Source organism: Nerophis ophidion, linkage group LG04 (assembly GCF_033978795.1).
Source record: "Nerophis ophidion isolate RoL-2023_Sa linkage group LG04, RoL_Noph_v1.0, whole genome shotgun sequence".
NCBI lineage: Eukaryota > Metazoa > Chordata > Actinopteri > Syngnathiformes > Syngnathidae > Nerophis > Nerophis ophidion.
In genome coordinates, this window is record NC_084614.1 from 18,177,808 (window position 1) to 18,202,081 (window position 24,274).

The following is a 24,274-nucleotide window of genomic DNA, read 5'->3' on the forward strand; positions in this document are numbered from 1 at the left end:
GACAAACAACCATTTGTGTGTCTCAATTCAAGCACTTCTGTACTTACTTTCCTTCTGAGTGCATAAGTGTGTTCACACTGAGTACAGCCAAATGCAGTGGACTGTCAGTACCTGGATGTCATGTGCTTAGCTGTTGCGTAGCTGTTCGCTCCAAGTAGACTACATCGTATCATGTTTACCTTTTCTAAATAACTCGACAAAAATATACGAAAATACCCACCTTGTGTGCGTATTGGAGGACATTGTGATGTTAACTGGCTGTCCAGCTTTGCAAAAGTCAACATACTGCCGGACCGGTTGTATTACAGCATACTTGCCAACCTTGAGACCTCCGATTTCGGGAGGTGGGAGGTGGAGGGGCGTGGTTAAGAGGGGAGGAGTATATTTATAGCCAATTCACCAACTCGAGTATTTCATATATATAAATATATATGTATGTATGAAGTGCTCGACTTTCAGTGAATTCTAGCGTTATATATTTATTTTATTATATATATAAATAAAAGAAATAGTTGAATTTCAGACGGCACCTATCAAATACACAGTAATAAAAACACAGTTGTTTTACTAACGGTACTGTGCTTGCAGGTTACTAAAAAAAACAACAACAACACTTAAAGGGGAACATTATCACAATTTCAAAAGGGTTAAAAACAATAAAAATCAGTTCCCAGTGGCTTGTTGTATTTTTTTTTCAAAATTTTACCGGTCCCGGAATATCCCTAAATAAAGCTTCAAAGTGCCTTATTTTCGCTATCTTCGAAACCACTATCCATTTCCCTGTGACGTCATACAGGGCTGCCAATACAAACAAACATAGCGGTTACCACATCAAGATATAGCGACATTAGCTCGGATTTAGACTCGGATTTCAGCGGCTTAAGCGATTCAACAGATTATGCATGTATTGAACCAGATGGTCGGAGTATGGAGGCAGATAGCGAAAACGAAATTGAAGAAGAAATTGAAGCTATTCAGCGAATAGCTATCGACGCTATTCGGCCATAGCGTGGGTGTACCTAATGAAGTGGCCCATAGCATGGCTGCCTTATTAGCATCGCCGGTAAAATGTGCAGACCAAACGATCAGGACTTTCGCATCTTGTGACACTGGAGCAACTTAAATCCGTCGATTGGTAAGTGTTTGTTTCGCATTAAATGTGGGTATCTAGTTTCAAATGTACATACAGCTAGCGTAAATAGCATGTTAGCATCGATTAGCATAGCATGTTAGCATCGATTAGCTGGCAGACATGCCGTGACCAAATATGTCTGATTAGCACATAAGTCAACAACATCAACAAAACTCACATTTGTGATTTCGTTGACTTAATCGTTGCATTTGCAGGTTATCCATACATCTCTGTGCCATGTCTGTCTTAGCATCGCCGGTCAAATGTGAAGACACTTTGGTACATTCAATGGGGGTCTGGCGGCAGATTTCTTGCCAGTGGTGCAACTTGAATCCCTCCCTGTTAGTGTTGTTACACCCTCCGACAACACACCGACGAGGCATGATGTCTCCAAGGTTCCAAAAAATAGTCGAAAAAACGGAAAATAACAGAGCTGGTAATGTGAAAATAAACAGAAAGGCGTTTAATTTGCCAAAATTCACCCATTTAGAGTTCGTAAATCGGTTAAAAAAATACATGGTCTTTTTCTGCGACATCAAGGTATATATTGACGCTTACATAGGTTTGGTGATAATGTTCCCCATTAACTTTCACTATTTGAGTAACCTTTGTTCTGCCATTTGCGTATACTGGCGAGCGATCTCCGAATCCGAGAACAAATCCTTTACGGATTTGTTATAGACATCCGCAAAGGAGAACGGAATGTTGCTTCCAGCTATCAGCATAGCCATCTTTGTCTCAGCATAAGTTACACCATCGGGTCTCCATTTTGCGAACTTGCAAGCATATTTCTTCATTTTGCTCGTCGACGGTGTAATATATTGGGTTGGAGTAAATAACCAGGCGAGGTGGTGAAGTTACGTCTCTTTGCTGTGGGCTTCAGGAATCAGAACAGACTCCCTCACTTGCTGTCAGGTGCGCAACACCACGTAAATTGTTGGCCAATAAAAAAGCAACAACATAACGCTATAGCCAAGATTTCACCAGGAGATGGCAACAGACAACATAGATCACTCTAATACAGACGGCGTCGCCATGGCTGTAATTTCTTCGTTCTTCTGCTTCGTCTCCTTGTGTGTGCAGTTTTTTATTAAAATCCGTAGATGTTGTAACGTGATTGGGCAGGCAAGCTGTTTATATAACAGGAAAGCAGACGTGAAAACAGGCTGTCCCCACTCATGTCCGCATGGAGCTGGAGGGGGCGTGGCTTCCAGCTACTGCTGAATTTTGGGAGAGGCGCTGAATTTCAGGAGTCTCCTGGAAAATCCGGGAGGGTTGGCAAGTATGTATTAGAGCTTTTATCGGAGTTGTTACGTAGTGGTCAATGTCAGCCGATACTTGTTTTTTTCTTTTGCTGACATCGGAAGAGTGCGATTTGAAACACAGCCCAGACTGTGTCTCCATTGAAGGATAAGAAATAAGAAAAATGCTTTGCACTGTCAATACACGTCGCACTCAAGACAACCAAAATGATAAGTGTGTCGTCATGGGCTCTTACCACATCACGAGTCGCCATATTGGCTACATAGCGTAAGAAAAGGGACTAAGTTAAAGAAGCAACCCATAGTAGTGAAAGGTAGTAAACTGAAGAAACAAATATTGCCATCCGAATCCCGAATATCTCAAGGCTTTGGATGTTGTGGGACTGTCGTGGCTAGGGGTTGCCACAAGGGTACGGGGTCCAGGGTCTGTTACTACGGGCCATTGATACATTGACAGACGGATTGGTGCTGTGTCGGTAGTGATGCGGTCACTGTACCGGTCTGTTGTGGTGAAGAAGGAGCTGAGCCTGAAGGCAAAGCTCTCAATTATCGGTCAGTCTACTGTTCCTAATGATCGAAAGGACAAGGTCACAGTTATAAGCGGCAGAAATGAGTAGTCTCCGTAGGATGTCTGGGATCACCCTCAAAGATAGGGTGAGGAGCTCGGTCATCCGGGAGAGACTAAGAGTAGAGCTACTGCTCCTTCACGTCTAGAGGAGCCAGCTGAGATGGATCGGGCATCTACTACGTATGCCTCCTGGACGTCTCCCTGGTGGGGTGTTTCGGGCATGTTCAACCGGGAAGAGGCCTTGGGACAGGCCTAGGACACACTGTGGAACGAGAGGAAGTGGCCGGTGACAAGGAGGTTGGGGCATCTCTGCTTAGACTGTTGTCCCCGCGACCCGGACTCGGATAAGCGGCGGTAACTGGATGGATGGATGGATGGAATATTGCAATCGTTAATTCTGGTAAGTACACGACAGTAATGGATTAGGGACGGCACTAAACTGTCAAAATGGGCACACTTCGGAACTAAGTACACAGTGTACATATTGAAAATTACGGACATAATCCATTGGAGACACATCCCTCGACTATTGGGTATGATTAGATGCAGGTGTACTGAATAACACCGTGGCCAATAACAGTGCAAGGTACATAATAAAGTTTACCTACTGGTAGAGAGCTGGAATCCTGGAAGACAAAAAGACAGGGATAATCATGAGGATTACTGTTCAGACAACAAGAGGACTTTGAACTTGACTTACCACCATTGTCATTAAAGGCCTACTGAAACCCACTACTACCCACCACGCAGTCTGATAGTTTATATATCAATGATGAAATATTAACATTGCAACACCTGCCGATACGGCCTTTTTAGTTTACTAAATTGCAATTTTAAATTTCCCGGGAGTTTCTTGTTGAAAACGTCGTGGAATGATGACGTGTACGCGTGACGTCACGGACTGTAAGGAAATATTAGCGCTGTGCACACACACAGCTAAAAGTCGCCTGCTTTAACCGCATAATTACACAGTATTTTGGACATCTGTGTTGCTGAATCTTTTGCAATTTGTTCAATTAATAATGGAGAAGTCAAAGTAGAAAGATGGAATTGGGAAGCTTTAGCCTTTAGGAACACAAACACACGGTGATTCATTGTTTAAAATTCCCGGAGGTAAAGCTTTCCTATGGATCAGAGCGGTCAAGCGAACATGGATCCCGACCAAATGTCAACCAGCAGTTTTCGGTGAGAAAATTTTGGTAACAAGTCGCCTCTTACCGGAGATCAGCTGAGCTTGCGCCGTCCATACAGCTGCCGTTGACTTCCATCAGACACTGGCCTCAAGACACCCGTGGACACACCCCTCCGACTATCAGGTACTGTTAAACTCACTAAAACACTAGCAACACAATAGAAAGATAAGGGATTTGCCAGAATTATCCTTGTAAATGTATCTAAAAACATCTGAATCTGTCCCAATGCAATCACGTTTTTTTTTTAACTTTTTTTTTTTTTTTCCTAGTCCGTGGCTATCAATATCCTCAAACACAAATCTTTCATCCTCGCTCAAATTAATGGGGAAATTGTGGTTTTCTCGGTCCGAATAGCTCTTTTTGTTGGAGGCTCCCATTAAAAACAATGTGAGGATGTGAGGAGCCCTCAACGGGTGACGTCATCGTCTGCGACTTACGGTAAACCTCTAACCTAGTGATTAGAGTGTCTGCCCTGAGATCGGCAAGTCGTGAGCTCAAATCCCGGCCAAGTCATACCAAAGACTATAAAAATGGGACCCATTACCTCCCTGCTTGGCACTCAACATTAAGGGTTGGAATTGGGGGTTAAATCACCATAAATGATTCCCGGGCGCGGCACCGCAGCTGTCCACTGCTGCACTCCCGTCCAAAGGCAAAACCCAGTAACTCAATTTTGGTCAAAACTGAGCTGATAATAATTTTGGAGTTCCTAGGTGATATGCTTTACATTAGCGTATGCGATATTGTAATTTGTTCCGTAAGTAAGCTGTTACGCGCATGGCAGGACCTAGCAACTACCACATAACCGCGTAGATACAACAGAAAAACCTAGTATCTCAAGGGACCAATCGGAGCTTCTTTGTCAGTCGCCTTATTGTCTTTAATGAGACATTTGCACGAATGGGGGCCGACAGTCAACCTGATTATGTGATATTATGGCACGAGGGGATATTTGGAAGATTGACCCAGGACGTTGCAAGCACCTTCATTAAATGTATTGTTCTTGATTCTTCCCCTCGCATACTCTTTTGGGCAGATAACTGTGGAGGTCAAAATAAAAACTGGACGCTGTACACGGCTCTTGCCCAATGTGCAAACGCAGAATGGGGCCCACCCGAGAATGTGATAAAATATCTGGAGAAAGGGCACACGTTCATGAGAGCAGATTCAATCCATGGCTCAATCGGCAAGAAAATGGAAGCTCAAGAAAACATCTATACCTTTGATGACTTTGTAGATCTTTGTAAGACAGCATCAAGATAGATTGGTTTTCCTTTGTTTTCTCAAAATCAGCTAGAAGTGAGTTACTAGGTTTTGCCTTTGGACGGGAGAGCTCCCCTCACCTCCCAGGGGGGTGATCAAAGGTGATGGGTCAAATGCAGAGAATAATTTCGCCACACCTAGTATGTGTGTGACAATCATTTAACTTTAAAGGCAGGGCTTTTCTCTTAGCGACCAAAAGTTGCGAACTTTATCGTCGATGTTCTTTACTAAATCCTTTCAGCAAAAATATGGCAATATCGCAAAATGATCAAGTATGACACATAGAATGGACCTGCTATCCCCCGTTTAAAAAGGAAAATCTCATTTTAGTAGGCCTTTAAGTCTATTGTGACAAGTCAAACACGGTCACGAGTACTCACCGCTATATTTTCTTCTCCAAAGGTAAAGTCCAGCCATGGCGGCTGCCAGAAGGAGCAACAGCACCACCACACCTCCAGCCACGGGACCAATGGGAAACTTTGGTGGAGGAACTGGAAGGAAGACAGAACTTTGAAAATTGGAGCACTTTCCAATGGCCTGAAAGCTTACTTAAATGGCCTAACTGCTGAAAGAATGAACGAGATAGGTTGCGTTAACAAGGAACTTCTGTACAGTCCAACTGTCTACAGCAATGGTCATGTCTGACTTGACTCACCCCAGTTGGTTTGGATCTCAGTTTTGTTCAGTTTGATGACCATCTGGTCCTTGACGCCATCTAATGTAAACACGCACTCGTACTCCCCCCACTCAGCGTCCGGGACGGACAACATGTTAATGTTGACGCTCATCTGGAAAGTTCCGTCGTGGTTGGGGAGGATCTCACCATGTTCCACATGCTTGTGGACCTCTTCGCCGTCTCTCCTCCAGAACAGCATGGCCAGGTCGGGATAGAAACCGGTGGCATGGCAGCAGACTGGGGATGTGGGAGTCTTCTGGAGGAGAGACACCAAGGGAAGTTCTGTAGATTGAGACACCAAATAGCATCACATGATTAAAAAAAAAACATATACAATGTGTGTTTGCTGCACCTCGCCATTGCAATGTCACCTTTTCTCTCTAGGACACTCTTCCCATAGTGGAGGTATTTCTTCAGCCACTCGGGGCACCTATAAATGTAGTAGTTCCTGTTGTATTCAAGTCGGGCCGTCTCTGTGTCCCAAAGGAGTTTGGTGGAGAAAGCTTGCGGTTTCGGGGCAGTCCAGGTCAAAGTCTGCAGGTTTAACGCAATGAAGTCTTCGCCGTCGTAACCGTACTGATTGAAGCCCGTCACTTCTCCGGTCTCGTCGTCTATTTCACAGCCGTTCATTCTCTGCAAGATGTGACTGCCTGGGAGGGATGAAGATCGTCAGGAGTCAGGACCACCTCGACATCATTACTTGGAACCCAACAAGACGCCAAAGACAATGAAGTTCCAAAACACTGCTCAGGACATCCTCAGTTTGCTTAAACTGCCGCTTCACAACAAGAATGTTCAACGTTTGACTCTCAGCTTTGGGTCACAATCATGTTGAAATTGTTTCAAAGACTGCATCTCAATGGGCATACTCACATATTACTGAGTTTTTTGAATGTATGAGTATTCACACTGAGAAACATGTCAAAATGCAATGCACTGTCAGTACCCGGATGTTGCACTCAAAAGTTGAGTGCACAGTGATAGTCATTGAGGCAGTTTTTGACAAAGGATTTTCATAGTCCAATAGGATTAGTTAGATTTTGGGATCAATGGCATCAGTTTTGGTTAGTGGGGATCCCCATAAATTTGCTCAGCCTTTCTGGTAAGGTGGATTCAGCCGTACTGGAGAGGTGGGTCAGCCGGATGGTCGAACGTCAGATTCAAGAGAAGCAGTGTGGTTTTCATCCTGGCCATGGAACTGTGCACCAGCTCTATACTCTTGACAGGCTTTTTCAGGGTGAATGGGCGTTCGCCCAACCAGTATACTGTACATCAATCAATCAATGTTTATTTATATAGCCCTAAATCACAAATGTCTCAAAGGACTGTACAAACCATTACGACTACGACATCCTCGGAAGAACCCACATAAGGGCAAGGAAAACTCACACCCACTCAACATGTGTTTAGTAGACTTTGAAATATACCAGACCTCCTGAATGTGGCGGTCCGTTCCCTACTTAATTGGAATCAGAGCTCGGTCCGCACTGCCGGTGTTCTGTTGAATGTTGAGTCTTCCTCGAAAAAAGCTACCAGTAGTGCTAAAAAGATCAGTTCACAAAAAACTAAGGTCATGCGCATCAATAACAAGAACAATACACCAATAACAATGGACCATAATCAATTAGAGGAGGTAGTCAGTTTTGCGTACTTGGGGACAATAATCGGTTTAGACGGAGGGGCGGATGAAGATGTCAAATCCAGAATAGGGAACGCAAGAACATTATTCAACATGCTAAACAAAATATGGAGAGCAAAAAACATTTCTCTCAAAACCAAACTGAAAATATTTAACTCAAATGTCAAATCCGTCCTGCTGTACGGATCAGAAACATGGAAAACCACCAATAGCATACTCACTTAACATCAGACATTCGTAAAATGTTGCCTCCGTTGGGTCCTAGGAGTCTACTGGCCAGACACCATCACCAAGGTTCCCCACTCATAAAGTGATGCATTTTTATTAGTTTTTTTTTACTTTTAACACTTAAATTTCAAGATCAACTTCCGATATATCTGTCGATTTTAAGTTTGAACTATCATTTTGTTTGTTTTATGCTCTTTTGTCAAACTTTGAAGTTTTTATATGGCAACCATACAACATATGCAATATATTTTCCACAGAAAACATTTTCAAGTGACAATTTTTAAGTAATAATTCATTAAACTTAGATTTTTTGGTCCTTTTTTTTTTTTGAGCAATGGAAAAAAAAAGAGAATAAAGACAAAAGGGGGAAAAAAACTGCCTGCATGGCAGCTTTGTGTCAACATTGCCACTTTTTCTCATTAGATTTCACCTCATTCCACTTTTTTTAAATGTTTTTATTAAAGTGATGCGCTTTTATTAGTTTTTTTTTTACTTTTAACACTTAAATTTCAAGACCAACTTCCGATATATCTGTCGATTTTAAGTTTGAACAATTATTCTGTTTGTTTTATGCTCTTGTCAAAACTTTGATGTTTTCACATGGCAACCATATGCAATATTTTTTCCACATAAAACATTTAAGTGATAAGAATTTTTAAGAATTAATTCATTAAACTTAGATTTTTTTGTCCTTTTATTTTTTTTTGAGCAATGGAAAAAAAAAGAAAATACAGACAAAAGGGGGAAAAAACTGCCTGCATGGCAGCTTTGTGTAAACATTGCCACTTTTTCTCATTAGTTTTCACCTCATTCCACTTTTTTTAAATGTTTATTTCAAACTGATGCATTTTTATTCGTTTTTTTTTTTTACTTTTAACACTTAAATTTCAAGATCAACTTCCCATATATCTGTCGATTTTAAGTGTGAACTATTATTTTGTTTGTTTTATGCTCTTTTGTCAAAACTTTGATGTTTTTATATGACAGCCACACTACATATGCAATATTTTTTCCACATAAAACATTTAAGTGATAATTTTTAGGTAATAATTTATTAAACTTCGATTTTTTTTGTCATTTTGTTTTTTTTGGAGCAATGGAAAAAAAAGAAAAAGACAAAAGGGAAAAAAACTGCCTGCATATATCCGATATATCTGTCGATTTTAAGTGTGAACTATTATTTTGTTTGTTTTATGCTCTTTTGTCAAAACTTTGATGTTTTTATATGGCAACCATACAACATATGCAATATTTTTTCCACAGAAAACATTTTCAAGTGATTATTTTTTAGTAATAATTCATTAAACATAGATTTTTTTGTCCTTTTGTTTTTTTTTGAGCAATGGAAAAAAAAGAAAATACAGACAAAAGGGGAGAAAAACTGCCTGCATGGCAGCTTTGTGTCAACATTGCCACTTTTTCTCATTAGATTTCACCTCATTCCACTTTTTTAAAATGTTTTTATTAAAGTGATGCGCTTTTATTAGTTTTTTTTTTACTTTTAACACTTAAATTTCAAGACCAACTTCCGATATATCTGTCGATTTTAAGTGTGAACTATTATTTTGTTTGTTTTATGCTCTTTTGTCAAAACTTTGATGTTTTTATATGGCAACCATACAACATATGCAATATTTTTTCCACAGAAAACATTTTCAAGTGATTATTTTTTAGTAATAATTCATTAAACTTAGATTTTTTTGTCCTTTTGTTTTTTTTTGAGCAATGGAAAAAAAAGAAAATACAGACAAAAGGGGAGAAAAACTGCCTGCATGGCAGCTTTGTGTCAACATTGCCACTTTTTCTCATTAGATTTCACCTCATTCCACTTTTTTAAAATGTTTTTATTAAAGTGATGCGCTTTTATTAGTTTTTTTTTTACTTTTAACACTTAAATTTCAAGACCAACTTCCGATATATCTGTCGATTTTAAGTTTGAACAATTATTCTGTTTGTTTTATGCTCTTGTCAAAACTTTGATGTTTTCACATGGCAACCACACTACATATGCAATATTTTTTCCACATAAAACATTTAAGTGATAAGAATTTTTAAGAATTAATTCATTAAACTTAGATTTTTTTGTCCTTTTATTTTTTTTTGAGCAATGGAAAAAAAAAGAAAATACAGACAAAAGGGGGAAAAAAACTGCCTGCATGGCAGCTTTGTGTAAACATTGCCACTTTTTCTCATTAGTTTTCACCTCATTCCACTTTTTTTAAATGTTTATTTCAAACTGATGCATTTTTATTCGTTTTTTTTTATTACTTTTAACACTTAAATTTCAAGATCAACTTCCCATATATCTGTCGATTTTAAGTGTGAACTATTATTTTGTTTGTTTTATGCTCTTTTGTCAAAACTTTGATGTTTTTATATGACAGCCACACTACATATGCAATATTTTTTCCACATAAAACATTTAAGTGATAATTTTTAGGTAATAATTTATTAAACTTAGATTTTTTTTGTCATTTTGTTTTTTTTGGAGCAATGGAAAAAAAGGAAAAAGACAAAAGGGAAAAAAACTGCCTGCATATATCCGATATATCTGTTGATTTTAAGTGTGAACTATTATTTTGTTTGTTTTATGCTCTTTTGTCAAAACTTTGATGTTTTTATATGGCAACCATACAACATATGCAATATTTTTTCCACAGAAAACATTTTCAAGTGATTATTTTTTTGTAATAATTCATTAAACTTAGATTTTTTTGTCCTTTTTTGTTTTTTTTTGAGCAATGGAAATAAAAGAAAATACAGACAAAAGGGGAGAAAAACTGCCTGCATGGCAGCTTTGTGTCAACATTGCCACTTTTTCTCATTAGATTTCACCTCATTCCACTTTTTTTAAATGTTTTTGTTAAAGTGATGCATTTTTATTAGTTTTTTTTTTTACTTTTAACACTTAAATTTCAAGATCAACTTCCGATATATCTGTTGATTTTAAGTGTGAACTATTATTTTGTTTGTTTTATGCTCTTTTGTCAAAACTTTGATGTTTTTATACGGCAACCATACAACATATGCAATATTTTTTCCACAGAAAACATTTTCAAGTGATTATTTTTTAGTAATAATTCATTAAACTTAGATTTTTTTGTCCTTTTGTTTTTTTTTGAGCAATGGAAAAAAAAAGAAAATACAGACAAAAGGGGGAAAAAAACTGCCTGCATGGCAGCTTTGTGTCAACATTGCCACTTTTTCTCATTAGATTTCACCTCATTCCACTTGTTTGAAATGTTTTTGTTAAAGTGATACATTTTTATTAGGTTTTTTTTTAACTTTTAACACTTAAATTTCAAGATCAACTTCCGATATATCTGTTGATTTTAAGTGTGAACTATTATTTTGTTTGTTTTATGCTCTTTTGTCAAAACTTTGATGTTTTTATATGGCAACCACACTACATATGCAATTTTTTTTCCACATAAAACATTTAAGTGATAATTTTTAAGAAATAATCCATTAAACTTAAATTTTTTGTCCTTTTATTTTTTTTTGAGCAATGGAAAAAAAAAGAAAATACAGACAAAAGGGGGGAAAAAACTGCCTGCATGGCAGCTTTGTGTCAACATTGCCACTTTTTCTCATTAGATTTCACCTCATTCCACTTTTTTGAAATGTTTTTTTTAAAGTGATGCATTTTTATTATTTTTTTTAACTTTTAACACTTAAATTTCTAGATCAACTTCCGATATATCTGTCGATTTTAAGTTTGAACTATTATTTTGTTTGTTTTATGCTCTTTTGTCAAAACGTTGATGTTTTTAGATGGCAGCCACAAAACATATGCAATATTTTTCCACATAAAATATTTTTAAGTGATAATTTTTAAGTAATAATTCATTAAACTTAGATTTTTTTTGTCCTTTTGTTTTTTTTTTGAGCAATGGAAAAAAAAAAAAATAAAGACAAAAGGGAAAAAAAACTGCCTGCATGACAGCTTTGTGTCAACATTGCCACTTTTTCTCATTAGATTTCACCTCATTCCACTTTTTTAAAGTGATGCATTTTTATTAGTTTTTTTTTTACTTTTAACACTTACATTTCAAGATCAACTTCCGATATATGTGTCGATTTTAAGTTTGAACTATTATTGTGTTTGTTTAATGCTCTTTTGTCAAAACTTTGATGTTTTTATATGGCAACCACACTACATATGCAATATGTTTTCCACAGAAAACATTTTCATGTGACAATTTTTAAGTAATAATTCATTAAACTTAGATTTTTTTGTCCTTTTTTTTTTTTTGGAGCAATGGATGCCAGCTACACGTGACAAAGAAGTTGGGAAAGGTGGCAATAAATACTGAAAAAGTTGAGGAATGCTCATCAAACGCTTTTTCGGAACATCCCACAGGTGTGCAGGCTAATTGGGAACAGGTGGGTGCCATGATTGGGTCTAAAAACAGCTTCCCAAAAAATGCTCAGTGTTTCACAAGAAAGGATGGGGCGAGGTACACCCCTTTGTCCACAACTGCGCAAGCAAATAGTAAACAGTTTAAGAACAACGTTTCTCAAAGTGCAATTGCAAGAAATTTAGAGATTTCAACATCTACGGTCCATAATATCCACAACAGGTTCAGAGAATCTGGAGAAATCACTCCACGTGAGCGGCATGGCCAAAAACCAACATTGAATGACCGTGACCTTCAATCCCTCAGACGGCACTGTATCAAAAACCAACATCAATCTCTAAAGGATATCAACACATGGGCTCAGGAACACTTCAGAAAACCACTGTAACTAAATAGAGTTTGTCGCTAAAATCTGTAAGTGCAAGTTAAAGCTCTACTATGCATAGCAAAAGCCATTTGTCAACAACATCCAGAAACGCCACTGTCTTCTCTGGGCCCGAGATCATCTAAGATGGACTGATGCAAAGTGGAAAAGTGTTCTGTGGTCTGACGAGTCCACATTCCAAATTGTTTTTGAAAATATTTGACATTGTGTCATCAAAGGGGAAGCGAACCATCCAGACTGTTTTTGACGCAAAGTTGGGGGTGCATTAGTGCCCAAGGCATGGGTAACTTTCACATCTGGGAAGGCACCATTAATGCTGAAAGGTACATACAGGTTTTGGAGCAACATATGCTGCCATCTAAGCACCGTCTTTTTCATGGACGCCCCTGCTTATTTCAGCAAGACAATCCCAAGCCACATTCAGCATGTGTTACAACAGCGTGGCTTCGTACAAAAAGAGTGCGGGTACTTTCCTGGCCCGCCTGCAGTCCAGACCTGTCTCCCATCGAAAATGTGTGGCGCATTATGAAGTGTAAAATACGACAGCGGAGACCCCGGACTGTTGAACGAGTGAAGCTCTACATAAAATAAGAATGGGAAAGAATTCCACTTTCAAAGCTTCAACAATTAGTTTCCTCAGTTCCCAATCGTTTATTGAGTGTTGTTAAAAGAAAATGTGATGTAACACAGTGGTGAACATGCCCTTTCCCAACTACTTTGGCACATGTTACAGCCATGAAATTCTAAGTTAATTATTTTTTGCAAAAAAATTATACATTTTATGAGTTTGAACATCAAATATCTTGTCTTCATAGAGCATTCAATTGCATATAGGTTAAAAAGGATTTGCAAATGATTGTATTCCGTTTATATTTACATCTAACACAATTCCCCAACTCATATGGAAACGGGGTTTGTACATTTTGGGTGTCCCTTTCAGTTAAAAAACCCTATAAAATTCCATTACATTTTTTTGAGGTGGTCTGTCATAATGTTTTTAGAACTCTATCGGACATTGTGACTTTTGGTATCAGTTTTCCGAAAAAAGGACCCAAACACACATACTGTACAGCAGATTTTTACAGCTAAGTGTGTATATATAATTTGTACACACATACACCTTGGCCCCCCCCAGACACATTTTTTTCTCTCAATGTGGCCCCCCGAGTCAAAATATTTGCCCAGCTCTGACTTTGTGCAACAACCAGGTACTGACAGTGTACTGTATTTTTGTGAGCACACTTATGCACTCAAAAGACTAAGTGTAAGTATAGAACTGTGCAAATTGAAATACAACATCTCTGTGTATCAACTTGCAGAAATATGGTTTTCATTCATTCCAATTGTGGCGTTGTAAAAAAATATGTCAATTGCCCCCCTGTGATAGAAGAGTGTACAAATACGCACCTCCAGATTGGTTTAAGCGTCGACTAAAATCCTCCAGTTTGGCTCTGAAGACCTGCTGGTTGCCGGAGCACTTTAACTTGTACCAGTGCAGGTGATACGGCTCAGCCTGGACCAGTTTCTTTATCCAGTCCTGTTTGGGCTCCGCAGTCTGGATGTTGCTGTCACAGTAGCCCACCTGGACGTCATCCACCGTGGCCACGCCCACAAACTCTGGGAAGTTTTTCATTCCCGACGTTGCGGTGAGGAAGTATTTGAGAGAGTGTTTTGCTGAGGGGGATGAGGACATTTTCTAATCATTTCTACTTGTTGACTGAACAATGAGGGAAAAATGCACACAATGACAGTTTATTTCTAAATTGTGGGAAATGGCATTTTAGTTCTAGTCAATTTTACTTAGACTGTTCTAGGGGGAATTCACACTTGCGGTGCAGTACTCTGGTCTGGAACAAAATGGAAAAAAAAAACCATGGATATTGCGAAATATTTCACATTTAATGCTGCTTTTTAGCGCCGCCCTAGTGGCTCCCTGGGCCTCTTTTCGAACATGGAAAAAAGGATGAAGAAAAAATATATATTTTTTGTTTTAATATATTTTCTGTAGCAGAACAAACATGACACAAACCTTCCTAATTGTCAGAAATCCCACTGTTTATATTAAACATACTGTACTCACGAGAGTATTTGGCAAGCACAGTTTTGTCCTACTAATTTCAGCAATCTTTGAACTCATATTGAAACGGGGTTTGTATATAAAGATTTTTAAAGTCATTTTGATAGTAGGCAGTGGCGGCGGCGATGACCAAGAAGAACGCGGAGTTGGAAAATAATTACAACACTTTATGTACATATTTATATAATATGTAACTACAAGCTCCATTCACAGACAGAGTCCCATTGCTTTTATGAGCGGTCGAGCGAGTCAAAAGCAGAATAAAAAAAATTATTATTATTTTATTTTATAATTTGTGGCAGCCGTAATTTATTCATGGCAGGCCGCCACGAATAAATGAATGTGTGGGAAACCCTGATAGTAGGCTAATATAGCTAATATAGACATTTACATCATGTGTTGCCTTCACTATAACACTTATATAAGAATTTTAAAGTAATTTTGATAGTAGGCTAATATAGCTAATATAGACTTTTACATCATGTGTTTCCTTCACTATAACACTTATATAAGACTTTTAGAGTCATTTTGATAGTAGGCTAATATAGACATTTACATCATGTGTTGCCTTCACTATAACACTTATATACAAATTTTAAAGTAATTTTGATGGTAGGCTAATATAGACTTTTACATCATGTGTTGCCTTCACTATAACACTAATATACAAATTTTAAAGTAATTTTGATAGTAGGCTAATATAGCTAATAGACATTTACATTATGTGTTGCCTTCATTATAACGCTTATACAAGGCTCCATACAGATTTTATATTTTGGTCCAATATGGCTCTTTCAAGCAGCACGGTGAAACAGGGGTTAGTGCATGTGCCTCACAATACAAAGGTCCTGAGTAATCCTGGGTTCAATCCCGGGCTCGGGATCTTTCTGTGTGGAGTTTGCATGTTCTTCCCGCGACTGCGTGGGTTCCCTCCGGGTACTCCGGCTTCCTCCCACCGCCAAAAACATGCACCTGGGGATAGGTTGATTGGCAACACTAAATTGGCCCTAGACTGTGAATGTTGTCAGTCTATCTGTGTTGGCCCTGTGATGAGGTAGCGACTTGTCCAGGGTGTAACCCGTCTTCTGCTCGAATGCAGCCGAGATAGACTCCAGCAATCAAGTGCATCAAGAGTGATGTCACCAGGTCGACTACCTGGCAACTACAGGCTTAAATAATAGTGACATGATTAACAACAGGTGTGTGAGTTCAAACAAATGAGGCAGGTGAAACTAATGAGTTGTCATGGAAATTAAAACAAACCAGGGTGTGCAAAAACAGGAACTAATGGAGGCAAAAACAGAACATAACTAAACAAAACATGATCACAAGTCAGTACCGAGAGACACAATTCAAGTGTGAATGTTGAAATAATTTTAAGTGTTTTATTAAAAAAAAAAAAAATTCTTAAGTACACTTGGGTTTTGTTATATTCAGTGGCATTTTTTTATTTTAAGAAATGCACACAGCTGGCAACAAGTGCTATTTTTAATGTAGTTTAAATGTATCTTTGAATTGAATAAATATGCAATAGGCAGTACTCTTTGCTGAATACAAAAACAAAACTTGATTTTTTATATTCCTTACATTTATAACATAAATATCAGTCTATTTATGTCCTTAAATATTAACGGCTTAAAGTTCTGGTCTTTTTGCGAACAAATAACGTTCATCATTTGTCAGAATAAAAATGCGATACCGCTATAGCTGACGCCTAAATATTAAAGCGAAACCATGTGTCTTAACTGCGCATTTCAAGTAAATGGAGCAAATGTGCCGACTTTCAGGGCAAAAAAAAACGCAGCAAAAAGTGAAGGCGAGCTCACCTGCTGATGAGAAACCCAAAAAAAGCAGCAACACAAAAAACTTCATGTTGTTTGTGGTCCTGCGAGACCTTCCCGTCTCAAGTGGTGACACGATGGAGCTGCGTCAGCGGTGGGCGTATCTGTGATGATCCACGACTGTATGTGGCAAAATGCAGCTCCACACTGCTGTCGCTTCAACATATCACTGGCACCAGATGGATTATGAATTTCTTTTATTACAGTGTCCTGCAAAACAGTGCAAATTGTAAGACTGTGAGTCCACTTGGGTCGCGGGATTCTCACTTTGGAAGGCTTCACAGTTCTGATGTTTCACATAATAAAACCACAGTTTCATTGTACAAACAACATGTTACATTTGGGTGTGATCGTATAGTGTTTAAACCAAATCTTCATACTAATTATCATATTCATTTCTCAGTTGGCGACACATGTACTGATATTGGTATACTTACATTTACAATAATCCTTTTTTTATACGCAAAATACACAGTAAATCTACAGACATTTAATTTTACAAGATGTCCCTGAACGCACTAGTGATGGGATAGGCAGTTCTTTTGACTGTACTGAATCACTAGAATCAGTTCTTTAAATTGAGTCATTCAAAAGATTTGTTCACCGAATGTCTTCTGCAGCAGCATTTCTGTGTGCAGGTCGGCGAATCATGAGTCAGTCAGTAACAGCTTCCCCGGCGGCAGATCTCGCCGTGTGTCAGTTCGCGAACGACACAAGCCCTCAGCACCCAATGAAAGTGACTGAACGAGATCCTCAATGTAACGTCCTCCTCCGCGACAGTCAGTTTTCTGTATCAGTAGGTTCCCGAGTCCTGATTCTGAATGAGTGAGTGAGTTCAGCGCGAACCTGAATCACGTCCTCAGCGACAACCAGTCAGTTCTTGTAGGTTGGTGAAGCGAATCTGAATCACTCAGCTACAGTTCTGTGGGCCAGAGGGCGACAGACGTGAATCGCCCTCTGCCCTGACAGACTCCCCTTGACGTTCGCAAACAGACATTGCAGCTGTAGTAGAGATTCTGTTACTTTTAAAAACACTGTGTGTGCGTTTCGGGCATGTCCAATAAACAAAGTGTGACTAAATGTTAGGGGTGTAACGGTACGTGTATTTGTATCGAACCGTTTCGGTACGGGGGTTTCGGTTCGGAGGTGTACCGAACAAGTACATGCTAGCAGCGACCGGGCTAGGACAACATGTTAAAGCCAGAGCTGGAAGACCCTCCTGCCTCGTTAAGATCTCCCGTTTGGGAACACTTTGGCTGCGCGATACAACAATGGAGGACGGAGGATTGTTTAGCAGCTGCTTCTGACAACACGTCAAACATGTGTTGCGTCTTCACTGCTTCCGGCTCCCATAGTGTCTCCCTTGCGCACACAACCCTTCACTCTACCTGGCAGTGGGTCTCCACAGCTCCAGACTCCAGGGTAAATGAAGAGTCCAGCTATTAGTTGCAAATCGTGGCTTTATTGAAGTCTTGCACACAGCCAATCCAACAAAACACCAGCCGCACTCGCGCTAAGGTCCCTCACCTCGCTCGCTCACACACTGACTGACGTCACATGTGTCACATAATAAAGGGCCACACACACACACGCTACTCTCATAACACAGTGTTTCTCAACCTTTTTTCAGTGATGTACCCCCTGTGAACATTTTTGTAATTCAAGTACCCCCTAATCACATTTTTGGTTGAAAAAAAAGAGATAAAGAAGTAAAATACAGCACTATGTCATCAGTTTCTGATTTATTAAATTGTACAACAGTGCAAAATATTGCTCATTTGTAGTGGTCTTTCTTGAACTATTTGGAAAGAAAGATATACAAATAACTAAAAACCTGTTGAAAAATAAACAGGTGATTCAATTATAAATAAAGATTTCTACACATAGAAGTAATCATCAACTTAAAGTGCCCTCTTTGAGGATTGTAATAGAGATCCATCTGGATTCATCAACTTCATTCTAAACATTTCTTCACAAAAAAAGAAATCTCTAACATCAATATTTAAGGAACATGTCTACAAAAAACGGCGGGCGGTGTTGAAGAACGTGGACCCCGACTTAAACAAGTTGAAAAACGTATTGGGCTGTTAGCATTTAGTGGTCAATTGTACGGAATATGTACTGTACTGTGCAATCTACTAATAAAAGTCTCAATCAATCAATCAAAAAAAGCACTTTATATGTAGAAAAGTTTTGTTAAGAAACCATTCTGAGCCTTAACTTATTTAGTTTTTATTCTATATGTTTTATATGTATTTACCATGACAATGGACCCTGTGGGTATATGTATGTTATGCCATTGTTTACAAATTTGGTAAATAAATAACCCAAAAATTTATATTTTGTTGTTTTCTTACTGTACCGAAAATGAACCGAACCGTGACCTCTAAACCGAGGTACGTACCGAACCGAAATTTTTGTGTACCGTTACACCTCTACTATATGTCATGGTTGTTAAATATGTTTTATTGTACTGAAATGAAAATAAGAAATAAATAAAAGTGGGAAATTAAGAAAAATTGTAATAGCCTACTAAAATGCTTGCAATCAACAGTTAAATAAATAGGCCTTTTTTTTTTAGAGCATGGTGTCAAACTCTGGCCCGCAGGCCAAATCTGGCCCGCCATGTAATTTAATTTGGCCCTTGAGGCAATATCAATTTAGCATTAGAGCTTGCCCACCGGTGTTATACAGCGTCGGTGCTGCTGTAACACCGCATTCACCGCTAATACTCATACTTGCCAACCCTCCTAATTTTCTTGGTAGACTCCCGAAGTTCAGTGCCCCTCCCGAAAATCTCCCGGGGCAACCATTCTCCCGAATTTCTACCGATTTCCACCTGGACAACTATATTGGGGTCGGGCCTTTAGCGTTCTCTACAACCTGTCGTCATGTCCGCTTTTCCTCCATACTAACAGCGTGTCACATAATATTTGTGGCTTTTACACACACACACACACACACACACACACACACACACACACACACACACACACACACACACACACACACACACACACACACACACACACACACACACACACACACACGTGAATGCAAGGCATACTTGGTCAACAGCCATACAGGTCACACTGAGGGTGGCTGTATAAACAACTTTAGCACTGTTACAAATATGCGCCACACTGTGAATCCACACCAAACAAGAATGACAAACAGATTTTGGGTGAACATCCGCACCGTAACACAACAGAACAAATACCCAAAATCACTTGCAGCACTAACTCTTCCGGGAAACTTCCAGCAAACTGACGAATAATTAACGTTTTATTCATGCATTTTCTCTTGCTACTTCAAGGCTTGAATGTTTGGTTCATTCATTATTGTTATTTTATTTTAAAATTTATTATTAGCCTGTGGAAAAAACATTTATATTTACCTAAGAAGACTGCAAATAGAGAAAAAGGCATACAATTTTTATTTAAATTTCATTTGATATACCATTGATATTTTTCAATTATTATTATTATTATTTGAAACTGGATTTTGCATGTCACTAAAGTTATATAAGCCTTGCTTGTCCAATATTTAATGCAAAACTGGTTTGGGTCTCTATTAAAAGGTTAATTTTTTTCAGCCTTGGCCCGCGGCCTTGTTCAGTTTAAAAGTTTGGCCCACTCTGTATTTGAGTTCGACACCCCTGGTTTAGAGCAAAAACAAATATTAAATTAAGAAACCCCTTAACAAATGCCAACATAAAAACTAAATGTTCTGTAGCAAAGAAAATGTAAACTTAAATATGCAAACAAAAAGAAAATAAATACCTTCAAAATAAAACAAATTAAGAGCCAGAAATGCCAACATAAAAAAATAAATGTTCTGTAGCCTACGTTTAAAAATATAACAAAGAAAATATCAACTTGAATGTGCAAACAAAAAGAAAACAAATAGGCTACCTTAAATAAAACAAAACAAATATTAAACCAAGTACCAGAAATGCCAACATTAAAACAAAAATTTCTGTAGCTTACATTTAAAAATATAAAAATTAAAATATCAACTTAAATATGTAATAAAAACTTTATGTGTTGAGATAATGGGGACGGGGCGCGTGTGTGTTTGTTTTCATGTGGCTTGAGTCAACATTAGCCGTTAACTTGGAGAATGAATGGAGAACGGATGCCAATAGCATGAAACATATCCCCGCGACGGGAGGAGAATCACTCGTGGCATTGGGGCAAGCAGAGCAGAGAAATAGAGCGTTGTCGTTCACCGAGTGATTCATGTCGTTAATCCGCAGTGAACGAATCGTTCGCTCAGTACCTCCCCCCCCCCATGATGAATAGCTGGCTGCGTCGTTCGCCGACGTCGAGGGTTCAGTGAGTCACAGAATGCGCCAGTTCCACTCATACCGGCATGGTCGCGGCGGAGCTCAACTGAACTGAGAAAGGAACGAATCAGTTCATGAAGATGGCGTGGCGCAGTGGAAGAGTGGCCGTGCGCAACCCGAAGGTCCCTGGTTCAATCCCCACCTAGTACCAACCTCGTCACGTCCGTTGTGTCCTGAGCAAGACACTTCACCCTTGCTCCTGATGGGTGCTGGTTAGCGCCTTGCATGGCAGCTCCCTCCATCAGTGTGTGAATGTGTGTGTGAATGGGTAAATGTGGAAGTAATGTCAAAGCGCTTTGAGTACCTTGAAGGTAGAAAAGCGCTATACAAGTACAACCCATTTATCATTTATGAAGTGATTCAGTTCAGTATGTTCACTCAAAAAATGTGTTTGTTCGAATGAATCGTTCACTACAACGCACCTAAAATCCAAAATGGCTGCTTTAAAGGCCTACTGAAACCCACTACTACCCACCACGCAGTCTGATAGTTTATATATCAATGATGAAATATTAACATTGCAACACATGCCAATACGGCCTCTTTAGTTTACTAAATTACAATTTTTAATTTCCCGGGAGTTTCGTCTTGGAAACGTCGTGTAATGATGACGTGTACGCAAGACGTCACAGGCTTTTAGGAAGTATGAGCGCTGCACACACACACAGCTAAAAGTCATCTGCTTTAACGGCATAATTACACAGTCTTTTGGACATCTGTGTTGCTGAATCTTTTGCAATTTGTTGAATTAATATTGGAGAAGTCAAAGTAGAAAAAACCGAGTTTGGAAGCTTTAGCCTTTAGCCACACAAACACACGGTGATTCCTTGTTTAAAATTCAGAGGTGAAACTTTACTATGGATCAGAGCGGACATGGATCCCGACTACATGTTAACCAGCAGGTTTCGGAGAAAATTGTGGTTAAAAAGTCGCCATAGGGGCGGCATAGCTCCGTTGGTAGAGTGGTCGTGCCAGCAACTTGAGGGTTGCAGGTTCGATTCCCGCTTCCGCCATCCTAGTCACTGCCGTTGTGTCCTTGGGCAAGACACTTTACCCACCTGCTCCCAGTGCCACCCACACTGGTTTAAATGTAACTTAGATATTGGGTTTCACTATGTAAAGCGCTTTGAGTCACTAGAGAAAAGCGCTATATAAATATAAATCTCTTCACTTCACTTACCGGATATCAGCTGAGCTTGTGCCTCCCGTACAGCTGCCGTCAACTTCCCCGAAACACTGCGGGTGGACGTACACTTCCGACTATCAGGTACTGTTAAACTCAGTAAAACACTAGCAACACAATAGAAAGATAAGGGATTTCCCAGAATTATCAAAGTAAATGTCTCTAAAAACATCTGAATCCGTCCCAATGCAATCAAGTTTTTTTTTTTTTTTTACTCTAGTCCGTCGCTATCAATATCCTCAAACACAAATCTTTCATCCTAGCTCAAATTAATGGGGAAATTGTCATTTTCTCGGTCGGAATAGCACTTTTTTTTTTGCAGGCTCCCATTAAAATCAATGTGAATATATGAGGAGCTGTCACGCCAAATTTCTTCCCCCCTACAAAAACCTTCCCCCCCATTTACTTCCAGGGTCATGGTTAATACAGACATTTTGTTAACGCTATATTTTAAAAATATAACGCTATATTATAAAAATACAGACGTTTTGTTAACGCTATATTATAAAAAATAAAATTCAAAAAACAATTTACAAACACAAGCTACGGGATGACACATTTACTTCCGGGGGTCACGTTTCCTCACGTTTCCTCTTACGTCATCCCATAGCTTGTGTTTGTAAATTGTTTTTTTCATTATTTAATTTTTTTTTATAATATGGCGTTAACAAAACGTCTGTATTTTTTATAATATAGCGTTATATTTTTATAATATAGCGTTAACAAAACATCCGTATTAATCATGACCCCGGAAGTTAATGGAGGGGGGGGGGGGGGGGTTGTAGAGGGAAGAAATTTGGCGTGACAGAGCCATCAACATGTGACATCATCGTCTGCGACTTCCGGTAGCAGCAGGGCTTTTCTCCAGTTGCTAACTTTATCGTGGATATTCTCTACTAAATCCTTTTCAGCAAGAATATGGCAATATCGCAGAATGATCAAGTATGACACATAGAATGGACCTGCTGTCCCCGTTTAAATAAGAAAATCTCATTTTAGTAGGCCTTTAAACTATGCGGTTGATAAACCCAGATGCGGCCTAGCCAAGCTACCATTAGCATCATAATAATAGGTGAGGACAACAATGTGAACAACCACACAATCACAGTGGCATGAAATATTATATTACCTCCAAAACAGAGCAAATTGTAAGACTGAGTCCACTTGGGTCACGGGATTCTCTAAATAACTCATCAACAATTACCAATTAGTTTACACAGTAAAAGTGTGTTTTTGTCTTCAAAACAGCACTCTAAGATACAGTTTTGGTCAATACCAATTAGCGAACCTTTATATGTGGTCGTTACAAAGTACTAATCAAAATATAAACAGTTAATATTAACGTATTAGTAATCAATGCCGGACAATACAAAAACGTGTCTTACCACTTATGAAGGCTTCACAGTTGTGAGCACTTCCTACAGGTAACCGTAAATACCACTTTTCGCCAACAACAGGCGCTGTTGCAACACTTCATTCATAATTTAAAGGCCTAATGAAACCCACTACTACCGACCACGCAGTCTGATAGTTTATATATCAATGATGAAATATTAACATTGCAACACATGCCAATACGGCCTTTTTAGTTTACTAAATTGCAATTTTAAATTTCCCGCGAGTTATCCTGTTGAAAAAGTCGAGGTATGATGACGCGTGTGCGTGACGTCACCAGTTGTAGCGGACATGTTCTTCCAGCCCGATCCAAGCTAAAAGTAGTCTGCTTTAATCGCATAATTACACAGTATTCTGGACATCTGTGTTGCTGAATCTTTTGCAATTTGTTCAATTAATAATGGAGGAGTCAAAGAAGAAAGATGGTGGTGGGAAGCGGTCTATTGCAGCTGCCTTCAGCAACACAAACACAGCCGGTGTTTCCTTGTTTACATTCCCGAAGGTGAAGCTTTACTATGGAACAGAGCGGTCAAGCGAACATGGTTCCCCACCACATGTCAACCTGCAGGTTTCGGTGAGAAAATTGTGCTAATAAGTCGGCTCTTACCGTAGACATGAGCGGAGCTTGCGTCCTCCTGCAGCTGCGGACAATTACCTTCTCCCACCATAGACACTGGCGGTCACCACCCCCGTGGACAACCCCCTCCGACTTTCAGGTACCAT

General features: G+C 39.1%; 1 protein-coding gene across 6 annotated transcripts in view; it reads right to left on the reverse strand.

Annotated features, from left to right (window-relative positions):
• Window positions 1-24,274, reverse strand: part of LOC133551039 (major histocompatibility complex class I-related gene protein-like) — a 43,234-nt gene that overhangs the window by 1,026 nt on the left and 17,934 nt on the right. Inside the window, exons 1-8 of one of the 6 annotated variants that reach the window (XM_061897319.1) lie at window positions 23,542-23,561; window positions 16,611-16,835; window positions 14,115-14,381; window positions 6,466-6,744; window positions 6,074-6,376; window positions 5,799-5,909; window positions 3,571-3,588; window positions 1-3,224 (exon numbers count right to left, since the gene is read on the reverse strand). In XM_061897319.1, coding sequence (XP_061753303.1) covers window positions 3,187-3,224; window positions 3,571-3,588; window positions 5,799-5,909; window positions 6,074-6,376; window positions 6,466-6,744; window positions 14,115-14,381; window positions 16,611-16,656 — 1,062 coding nt within the window. In that variant the 5' untranslated portion in view covers window positions 16,657-16,835; window positions 23,542-23,561 and the 3' untranslated portion in view covers window positions 1-3,186. Of the gene's footprint in view, window positions 3,225-3,566; window positions 3,589-5,798; window positions 5,910-6,073; window positions 6,377-6,465; window positions 6,745-14,114; window positions 14,382-16,610; window positions 16,836-18,013; window positions 18,034-22,153; window positions 22,304-23,541; window positions 23,562-24,274 lie in introns of those variants that run through there. The other 5 variants (XM_061897320.1, XM_061897321.1, XM_061897318.1 and 2 more) reach the window with 5 other exon arrangements.